The sequence below is a fragment of the Marmota marmota genome, unplaced genomic scaffold (assembly GCF_001458135.2).
Source record: "Marmota marmota marmota unplaced genomic scaffold, marMar, whole genome shotgun sequence".
NCBI classification, from domain to species: Eukaryota; Metazoa; Chordata; class Mammalia; order Rodentia; family Sciuridae; genus Marmota; species Marmota marmota.
The window spans coordinates 5,845,570-5,857,315 of NW_026000076.1; the positions used below are offsets into that span (position 1 = coordinate 5,845,570).

Here is an 11,746-nt window from a genome sequence, read left to right on the forward strand (position 1 = left end):
TCTCTCCCAGTGGTAGATACTGAACAGACAATTAGAAGAAATAAAAGAACTTAAATATTCATGCATGAAAGACCTAAGGTAAGAAAATCAAATAAACTTTAATAGATGTAAAGGTACACAAATTGGGTTTTTTTGTTTTGTTTTGTTTTAAAAAAAACAAAAAACAAAAAACAAAAAAACAAGCCAGTCCCTAGTTCTACCTTATCTTCAGCATGTCCAGAGTCCAGTGTACATAAAATACATTGAATGTGGGCTATCGGTATAAGTATCAGCTCCACAGTATATAAAGAATGAAGTCAACAATTCAACATTATTTAGCATATAATGGGCAAAACAGTATAGTATTTTTAGGAAACTGCAGATCTTTTAGAATATTTTTCAGATATGTTAAAGATAGGAAAGAAAGAAAAAATATCTGTTCAATTTAAACTAAGAAAGGAGATTGCCACCACAGATTTAAGTATTATAGTTTTCAATCTCAGTGGCTTGCAAGGCTGAGACAGGAGGATCACAAGTTCAGGCCAGCCTCAGCAATTTAGTGAGGCCCTAAGCCAACTTAGTGAGACCCTGTCTCAAAATAAAAAAATAAAATAAAAGGGCTGAGGATATGGCTCAGTGATTAAGCATCCTTGGATTCAATCCCTGGACAAAACAAAGTATTATGCTTTTCAGAGAAATTTTGTTCAGCAACTTAATAACTTATTTTCCTTATGTTAGAGTCATAAGAGAACTACATAATACCTTCATACCCCAATATTCAAAAATATTTGCATAAAACAAAATTAATAAGCAGCTAAATCTGTCTGATTTGCCTATTAATACACATGGGGACACTAAAACATATATTTCACCTGATTTTGGCCTTTAAATCCTCTTTACTGAAATGTTCATTATCACAATATTCAAACAACAGGCTTGAATTTCTTTTTCTTTTCTCCCACACGCCACCCCTCTGCAGTGGGGTCTAAACCCAGTCGGCCTCTACCACAGAGCCACACCTCCAGCCCTTTTTATTTTGAGACAGAGTCTGATAAATTGCTTTAGCATTTACAGCACTTTAGCAGAAGGACTTGGAATTCTTCAGCCCCAGCATTCTGAGTCTTTTGAGTTATAGGCCTACACCACCATGCCCAGCTTCTTCGCTGCTTCTTCCTTCCTTCCTTCCTTTTTTTCCCCTCTAGGATCTCATGCATGCTAAGCAAGTAGTTCTAATACCAAGCTACTTCCCCAGCCCTTTTTAAAATTTTTATTCTGAGACAGGATTTCACTAAGTTGCCCAGGCTGGCCTCGAACTTGCAATATTCCTGCCTCAGCCTTCAAACAGCTTGGATTATAGATGTGTGTGATTATTTTCTTTATTATGAGCTTTCTGTTTTACATGTTAGATTCTGCTTAGATCATTTAATCTTAAAAATACCATTTTAAAATATCAGAAATATGTGCAGCAATTTTTGTCAAGATAAATGAGCCTGAGTTTCTTTATCAGTAAAATGGTAAAGTTCATGAATCATTCCACAAAAGTGTACCAATAAATGCCTATGATAAGGCATGGACTCTTCATTTGTTAGAAATACAATGATGACAAAAATCATCAAATGCTTGTGAAGATTAGATAAGAGACCAGCTTATGTAAAACAAAAGTGACACTCCACCTAACTATTGCAAATTTAAGTTAGTAGTCTCGTGGATAATTAAGATAGGGAAGAAGAGAGCCATCTTTTTAGGTATAACAAAAAAATGAGATTAATTAGAGCTTCAAGACACACAAAAAAGTATAATAGGAACAGAAGTCAATGATCAAAAAACAAAATAAACTTTAAAAAGTCAACAGCTAAAACATACCAATGATAACTATATGAAGCTCACTTCAAATATACCTAGAAAAAGTAGTTATCTACTAAATCATCAAGAGAAAAATAGCTAACAGAGTTAAAGAGAATATTAAAGGCAAAAATTAGAAGGAACTAAAGTAACATTATGCTATCTCTAACTTTACTAACAGGTTTTTAAAATAATAAAAAGTATTTATATTAATTCATCATAATTAAAAAAATAATTTCTAAATAAAGTCTAAAAATCCTAAGTATGTATAATCTTTCCCTCAAGAAGGAAATGAAAATAAGTAGGGCTTCTTGAAAGGTGTTGTTTGTTTAAAGAAACTTTACTAATGAGAAAAACATTTTCTTGAAAGAAAGGACTTCTAAATTATTAATGCTTTTTTACATATCCTTATGGGAAAATACACAGACCTAAATTTGTAAAGGATATAGTTCAATTTATACAGTTATAAGTGTTACATTATAAACAGATGTGTTAGATGGAAAGAATATGTTATGTAGATTTTAGATAATTACTGTCTGTAACATAATTCTTTAAAAATCCAGATATACTAGACATTGGTGTTATAAAATAATTCTCAACACAGATCTATTAATTTTCTCTACAGTGAGGCAATAAATGCAATATTAAGAGCTGAGATGCAGCAGCCACATTTGAATCTAGCTAGTTCTTTGTTAACCTCTTTGTACACCTCAGTTTCCTAATCTATAAAATAGTACTGAAACCTCATTGGGTTTTTAGGAAAATGAAATGTGTTAACAGGTGTAAGTAAGGTAAATGCTCAGAATAGTGCTGATACACTAAGTACTAGATTAAGTGTGAATACCAGAAAAATGCCTGTCCTGTGCCAATCACTGAAATAAGGAGAGAACAGAACCAACAAAAATCCCTTCATCTTGTAACATTTATATTTTAGTGGAGAGATTATATTCTGGAGTTAAGAAGTAAAATTTATTTAGGTAGCAAATCACCTAATCCAGATATGTACTTAGGAAGAAGGAGTAATATGACTAGTGGAAACTGAATGAAAAAGTTTCCATAGGATCCAATTCTATAAAGAAAGGTATTCTAAACCCCAAAATGAGTTCCATTCTTGGCACTGCAAAAACAATAGCAATAATATTAATGACTAATTTCTGTTGTTCATATATCTTTGTAAACCAAAAAAAAAAAATACTACATGACTTGAAGTCATCATTTAGCATCAATCAAAATGGACATGATCAATTGTCTCCAAATGTAGTTATGTACTTTATTTACTCTCATCCTCAAACCAATTCCAAAAGTCAATCAGTATCAAAAAAGTTAAACCAAAGCCATCAAAATACAAGAACACAATAAACAAGAAAACAATCTCAGGAGCACCAAAAACTAACTGAAAATATTAAGTCTTGCAATATATTTTAAATGTAACACTTAACATCCTGAATATAATTATTACATAGCAGAAAAAATAGTTGCCTAACTAAGCAGCACTTTTTTCCTACTATATATGAAATTAACCTCCGTGTAGCAAAAATAAAGGGAGTTAACCAAAAGAATTTTTCTTATTAAAGAGGAGGAAATAAACAAGGCAAACCTCTTTCCTTGGAACAAAACATACTATAAACAGCAGCCGATAATTCAATCATTTACAAGGTATCCATCAAAAGCAACAAATTTCAATGTTGGGGGAAGGGAATGAGCAAATAGGAGGTTTCATTAAATAAACCTCCTAACTTTTCCTTACTCAAGTACCTCAACATTGTCCAAGAATCATGGCCTTTTGAGAATCACTGTTATTGAAAGTCACTGTGCTGCATTCCTTAAAAGATGCAAATCACTAATCTATAGCCTCTGTACATAACAATAAATTCACTTTCTTACTGCAAAATTATATTTTTGTAACATAACTCAGTTCTTGCCACTTCAATTAAGTAGTGTTCAAATCCTCCTTTTTGCAGTAAGTGAAAATGATAATGGTTATTTTCAGTCTCAAAACAAACAGAGGTAAACAAATCTGTCATTTGATTTTATGAGTCCTCTTACTCTAGCAAAATAATGGCCATCAAGAAACCTTTGAGGTCTTAATTATCCTGAACAATATTATTTATTCCACAGTGAAGTTTTATACATTATCAATTTGCATTGATATCATTCTTCTCTAGAATGTAGGGGTTGAAGGTAAAACATCTGAAGTTAAGGGAGTAGAAAGAATGGTACTAAATAGAACCTGAGACTAAAGGAAACAAGAGCCAAAAGATGGAGATAATTTTTTTCCCTGAATCAAATGTTACTGGACTCTTTAGTCATGTGTGCCTGTTTAGGTTAGAATTTTTTTTTTCACTTATAATTTGTAGAGTTCTAACCGCTATAGTTAAATCCTATAGTCTAGCCTCAGACTTTAAGCAATATTGTTATTGAAGAAGTTCTAGCAAAGCTGTTAAATTGTGATCTAACACTAATGGTTTTACTGTTTGAGCAAAATTTTAAGATAAATTGCATTTAAGACTAAAATTTTAATTAAACTTTGTCTTGTAACACACATTTCAAAATCACTTTTCCTCAGTAAAATATACCCGAAAAGAGAAACTCAGCTCACCATATACTCAATTTCCAAGTCTCAAAAATTCTGAAGAAATGTCCAATGCTTTAGATACATTACAAAAGCAAAAAGTTACAGAGGAATAAAAGTGCAAAACACAGAATAAAATCCAGGACACTCCCCCCACCCCCCGCTGGCATTCGGTCCCTGATTTTAGAAATTTAAATATCTTTTTGCAATGAAAAGTATTCACAATTGAGCCAGCCAATATTCCTTGGGCAATGATTTGATTAAATCAAAATTGAAACAAACCAATTACCTAATTCAATCTAATTCTGGTAAAAAATATTGAATTTAAGCTATGGAACACAATATTTACATAGTATTAATCTACTTAACACACAATTTCATTTCTAAGAACTGAAAAATAAATTAACTTACCTCAATTGTTTCGCATAGTTCTGTTCAATTTCTATCCTCTCTTTAACAAATTTGGCATATCTTTCCAAGAAGTCAATTCCCCATTGTGTATGCTTGTCTAAGCTGTCGAACTGATCCTACAGAAGGAAAATGAAAATGCACTGACAAAGTCTGAATTTAATGCACAAATATTTTTATCAGCTTCTGATATTTGTACAGACAAACAATGAGGTATAAAAGGAAAAACATTACCCTTTAAGCCTACAAATAGGGGCTGGGGTTGTGATTCAGAGGAAAGAGCACTCACCTAGCATGCCTGAGGCACTGGGTTCAATCCTCAGCACTACATAAAAATAAAATAAAGGTATTGTGTACACACACAACTTAAAAAAAAAATGTTAAAAAAAAGACCTACAAATAGGTTTCTAAGCAAAATGCTACTTTATTCCAAAATGCTTTTTTACCAACACAGTTCACCCCAGTTTCAATACTCTACCCTGATCATCTTTTTTGCAATTAATTTTTATTTCCCTTGAGATTCAACTCAGGCATTACACCCTTCCAGAAAACAGTCCTAAACTCTCTTGACTGGGATAAATGGTTTCTCTAGGTCCCCAAGATCCCAAAAATTACTATCTTATGTTCTTGCTATGTCATATTGAGGGCAGAAATCACTTATTATTCAACTCAGAATTCTCAAGGCCTAAACACCATGCTCAGCACCACTTATGCACTCAATGAAGAACTGTTTAGCTGAATAAAATCATATATACCTGGGTTCAAATTTTAAGATTAGCCATTCACAGGATGTTTCAGGTTGGGCAAGTTTTTCAAGGGTCTTTGAATTTTTTTGTATCTTAAAGTATACGTCCATCACTCAACTCATAGGACTGTGGTGATGTCAAGTGTTCTAAACTGCAGTAAACTTGACACTAACATATTGTACAGTATCATTGTCCTATAAGACTCTTTCAATCCTCAAACATATTTTCTTTCACCTGCAGCCAGAGACAAACAATTCCCTTCCTTTAAGGATAATCTCCAAATTGACTGATAACTTGGAGAACTCTCTTACACATACCAAAAGTCTACAATATATTTCAATATCATCCCTCGATATTTCCAAGATGTCAAAAATTGCCTGGTGCTTAACCATGTTTGCTACTTACAAATTCATCATCTCCTTTCCATTTTATATTTTCCCATACTATATAAATTCTACTAAAAGTGGAGTCTATCTAAATAGCAGAGATATAATTCATCAGCTGATCATAGTTTATTATTATTCCTCTATTCATTTGGCTTCTAAATCAGATTTGAACACAACAAGAAAATGAACTGCTGCGTAAATTTTGTCTGCATGATATGTTCCATCATAAATTGGAATTCTCTTTCAAACTGAAAAACTCTCAACAAAATACAATCCCAAAAAGAATCCTCTGAAATGTAAACAATCTTTGCTCATTTTTCCAAATTGCTTCAAAGGCTCCTCTTCCCATTAGTTTTATCATCAAATTCTAGGCAACACTTCTTCATCTTTTAGAAAAAGCCTTCAAATTTTTTATTACAAGCCCCATGTTAAAAAAAAAAAAACTAAATAAATGCCTCAATTATATGTATGATTATTTATAAATTAACTGATATACTATTTTTTATAATTTTGAAATCTATATCTTCTCTAGCACTTATTATTGTTTGTAATTTTTAACATTTGTTTTTTAGTTATAGATGGACACAATATCTTTATTTTATTTTTATGTGATGCCTCACGCATGCTAGGCGAGCGCTCTACCTCTGAGCCACAACCTCAGTCCCTACTGTTTGTAATCTTGAGGGCTGCCATTCTAATTGGTGTGAGATGAATATCTCAGTGTATTTTGAATTTGTATTTATCCAATTGCTAACAATGTTGAATAATTTTTTCATATATTTCTCAGCCATCTGTAGTTCTTCATTTGCCCATTTACTATTTGGGTTATTTGTTTTTATTGGTGTTAAGTTTTTTGAGTACTTTATACATTCTAGATACAAAACTTCTCTTTTTGGGGGAGTGGTACTAGGGATTGAACCCTGGGGCACTTAACTCCTCTCTTGTTTTGTTTAAATTTAGAGACAAGGTCTCCCTAAATTGCCCATGCTAACTTTGAACTCACAATCCTCCTGCCTTAGCCTCTTGTGCCACTAGGATTAACAGGCGTGTCACTGCTTGCGGCCCTAAAACTTCTGTCAGAAGAGTAGCACGCAAACATTTTCTTATAGGATCTCTATTTACATTATTAATTGCTTCCTTTGCTGTGCAGGGCTTTTTAATTTCCTATCTCATATAGACCCTTGGCATTATTTCCTGAGCTTAAGGGGTCCAACAGAGAAAGTTGTTGCCTGCACCTATATGTTGGAGTGTTGACCCTATTGTTTCCTTCTAGAGTTGCATAGTTTCTGGTCTAAACTGTAGGTCTTTAATCCATTTTGAGTTGACTTTCATACACAGTAGGAGACAAGATCCCTCACTTTACATATGAATAATCAATCTTCCCAGCACCATTTGAATAAAAGGCTATCTTTTCTCTAGTATGTTTTTGGCATCTTCATCAAAGATCAGATGACTATACCTGGGTGTGTTTGTATCTGTCTTCTATTCTGTTTCACTGGTCTATGTCTACTTTTATGCCAATACCATGCAGTTTTAATTACTATAGTTCTATAATATAATTTGAAGTCAATTACTGTGATGGCTCTAGGACTGCTTTTTAGGCTTAGAATTGCTTTGGCTATTCTGGGTCTTTTATTCTTCGAAATAAATTTTATGACTGTTTTTTCCAATTCTGAAAAGAATGTTATTGGTATTTTGATGGAGGTTGCACTGGATCTGTACAATGCTTTGGGTAGTATGGTATTTAAACAATACTAACCCTGTCCAACTGTGATCATGGGTGGGTCTTTCTATTTCTTGTCTCCAATTTCTTTCTTCAATGTTCTATAGTTTTCATTGTACAGATCTTTCATCTCCTTGGTTAGATTTATTCCAAGGATTTTTCTGTGAATGAGACTGTTTTCTTTCTTAGGAGATTCATTATTTGTATATAAGAAAGCTATTGATTTTTTTGTACTGGGGATTGAACTCAGGGACACTTGACCACTGAACCATATCCCCAGCCCTGTTTTGTATTTTTATTTAGAGACAGGGTCTCACTGAGTTCCTTAGTGCCTCACATTTGCTGAAGCTGGCTTTGAACTTATGATCCTCCTGCCTCAGCCTCCCCAGCCACAGGGATTACAGTCTTGTGCCACTGTGCCCAGTTAGAAAGCTATTGACTTTTGTATGTTGATTTTGTAACATGCTACTCTGCTGAATTTATTACAACCAGCAGTAAATTTTAAGTAGGAGATCATACGGTATCACTGCAAACAGTGATAATTTGGTTTCTTCCTTTCCTATTAATTGCTCTAACTAGAATATCTAGTACTATCTTATATAGGAATGGTAAGAGTAGACATCATTGTCTTTTTCCAAATTTTAAAGAAAATGCTTCCAGTTTTTCTCCATTCCCTATGATGTTGGCTTTGGGTTTACCATACATGGCCTTTATGATGTTCAAGTAATTTCCTTTGATCCCTATTTTTCATTATTTTTATCATGAATGGGCACTAAATTTTGTTGAAGGCTTTCTCTGCATCTATTTTGATGACCAAGTGATTTTTGTCATTATCCTGTTTATATAATGAATTATATGTACTGATTTGCATATGTTAAACCACCCTTACATCCCTGGGATAAAACACACTTGGTCATGCTGTATAATCTTCTTAATATACTGTTGAATATGATTTGCTAATATTTTATTAAGGATTTTTGCATCTAAATTCATGGATGTTGGTCTGTAGCATTCTGTCATGTGTCTCTATCTGGTTTTGCTATGAGGGTGATACTGGCTTCAAAGAATAAATTTGGAAGTGATCATCCCTTTCTATTTCATGGAATAACTTAAGGACCGTGAGTATTAGTTCTTCTTTAAAGGTCGGGTAGAATTCAGCTGAGAATCCACCTGGTCCTCGCTTTCTTTGTTGGAAAGCTTTTTATTATTGCTTCTATCTCATTGAGAACTATTAGTCTAAGTTTGCTATGTCTTCTTGATTCAACTTTGGCAATTGATATTTAGAAATGTGTCTATCTCACAGGTTTTTTCAATTTATTGGTGTATAAATTTTCAAAATAATCTCTAATGATGTTCTGGATTTCTGTGGTGTCTGTGGTGATTTCTCTTTCTTCATCTCTAATTTTATTTATTTGAGTTTTTCCTCTTCTATTTTTGGTTAGTTAGGCTAAGGGCTTATAGATTTTGTTTAATCTTTAAAGAACCAATTTCATTGAGCATGTGTACTTTTTTTTTTTAATTCTCAAATTTCATTTATTTGGGCTCTGAACTCGTTTCCTTCCTTTTATGGATTTTGGAAGTAGTTCTTGTTTTTCAAGGGTCTCAAGATGCACTATTGGACTGTTTACTTGAGATCTTTCTGATTTTCCTATGTAGGCACTCATAGCTATAAACATTCCTCTTAGAACCTGCCTTTACGGTGTCACAGAGGTTCTGGTATGGTCTATAACTTCAAAGAATTCTTAAAATTTCTCCCCTAATTTCATCTATCATCCAAATATCATTCAAAAGTGTACTGTGCCGGGTGCAACTGCATACACCTGTAATCCCTGTGGCTTAGGAGGCTGAGACAGAAGGATCACAAGTTCAAGGCCAGCCTCAGCAAATTCATGACCCCCTAAGCAACTTAATGAGACCCTGTCTCAAAATGTGGTTTAAAAAAAAAAGAAGAAGAAGAAATGGAGCTAGGCTTCTTCACAACAAAGGAACCAATCAAGAACATGAAGAGAGAGCCTATAGGAGAATATCTTTGCCACCTGCACCTCAGAGCATTAATCAACACAGCTCATACTTCCACACTCAGTTCATACTTCAAGAAGAAAGGAAAAGATAATTAGTTGGGCACACAGAGCAAACACATAAGCTCACTGACTATTATATCTACCATAGTGGAAGAGACTCCTTAATTTATTAACTTTTCACCAAGACCCCCTCCCCCTTTTCTTTCTGTTCTTGTTGTTTTCTTTGCTTTATGTTTTCGGTATTTTATATTTGGCTTTTATTTTATTTGATTGCATACTGACCAATTCAAGGACACCTATACATATACATGTCTGTCTGTTTCTACTTATTTCTAGCCTCTTTTTTTTCCAAGGTGTTGTTTTCCCATGCTATGTATTTTGAGGGTTAGAGTTTCTGATTAGCACATTTTGATTTTTTTTTTTTTTTTGGTATAGTCTTTGCCACTCCTCTATTTTCCTACTCTCCCTCTCTCTTTTTGCTATTCCTGACAGCCAAGTTCCATTCTCTCTCCTCCCTTATATTTTTACTTTTATTTTTCTTCCCCTTTCTCATTAACAACATATCCTAAGTCACGAATGACTTTGCCCCATTCATCCTTTGAAACTGCAAATGCTTTTCTACCTTCCCATGTCTTCTTCTTGACTCATAGTCAATTCTATCCTTCATACCTCTTAATACTAATTGATAAACATAACTTCTGACCCTAGCACCAATGTCACAGCTATAATTAATATGGCAGAAGTCATAGCACTTATTGTTTGATTTCATTCAAGACACAATTCATGATTACATACTCTTTTTACTGGTGGAAATTACTGATCCTACTATTTCTGCATATTGTACCAATTAACACTATAGATATCAAAAGAGGAACTAAATACCTGTCTACTGTTATATACTGTTTGCAGAGATTGTTGCTATCAATGAACTCCTCCCCAATCTCTGACGTACCAGTAACCCAGAGAGCCACTGTGAACTCGAAAGGCAGAAACTCTACAGCTTCAAATTCATCCAGATAGATGGATAGACAAACAATATGAATAAGCAGCAGAACAAACCGTCCCAAACAATACAGAATACCTCAACAACATCCTCCATCGACACCACAGTGAAGGAATGTCAGAAATAGAATTCATAAAGTTCATGGTTAAACTGATCTACAAGTTAAATGTTGATGTAAGAAATGAAATCAGAGAAAATATAAGAAGTGAAAGAATACTTCAATAAAACTAGTCAGAAATCCTCAAAATGAACGATTCAATAAACCAAATTAAAACTTCATTGGAAAGCATCACCAACAGACTAGACCACTTGGAAGACAGAGTTTCAGGCAATGAAAACAAAATATATAATGTTGAAAATAATATTGAGTACAGAGAAAAGTCATTAAGAAACCATGCACAGAACTTCCAAGAAATATGGGATACCATGAAAAGACCAAATATAAGATTTATCATTATAGATGAAGGCTCAGAGATACAAACCAAAGGAATACACGATTTTTTCAATGAAATATCTGAAACTTTCCCAAACCTGAAGAATGAGATGGAAAATCAAATACAAGAGGCATATAGTACTCCAGATATACAAAATCACAACAGATTGACACCAAGACACATTTTTTTATTGGTTGTTCAAAACATTACAAAGCTCGACATATCATATTTCATACACTAGATTCAAGTGGGTTATGAACTCCCATTTTTACCCCAAATACAGATTGCAGAATCACATCGGTTACACATCCACATTTTTACATAATGCCATATTAGTAACTGTTGTATTCTGCTACCTTTCCTATCCTCTACTATCCCCCCTCCCCTCCCCTCCCCTCCCGTCTTCTCTCTCTACCCCATCTACTGTAATTCATTTCTCTCCTTGTTTTTTTTCCCATTCCCCTCACAACCTCTTATATGTAATTTTGTATAACAATGAGGGTCTCCTTCCATTTCCATGCAATTTCCCTTTTCTCTCCCTTTCCCTCCCACCTCATGTCTCTGTTTAATGTTAATCTTTTCCTCCTGCTCTTCCTCCCTGCTCTGTTCTTAGTTGCTCTCATTATATCAAA

The 11,746-nt window shown here is 33.7% G+C and overlaps 1 protein-coding gene across 4 annotated transcripts in view; it reads right to left on the bottom strand.

Annotated features, from left to right (window-relative positions):
* Positions 1-11,746, bottom strand: part of Fnbp1l (formin binding protein 1 like) — a 70,464-nt gene that overhangs the window by 49,761 nt on the left and 8,957 nt on the right. For all 4 annotated transcript variants that reach the window (XM_015500880.2, XM_048814426.1, XM_048814425.1 and 1 more), the window contains exon 2: positions 4,805-4,920. In XM_015500880.2, the coding sequence (XP_015356366.2) occupies positions 4,805-4,920 (116 nt within the window). The remainder of the gene's footprint in view (positions 1-4,804; positions 4,921-11,746) is intronic.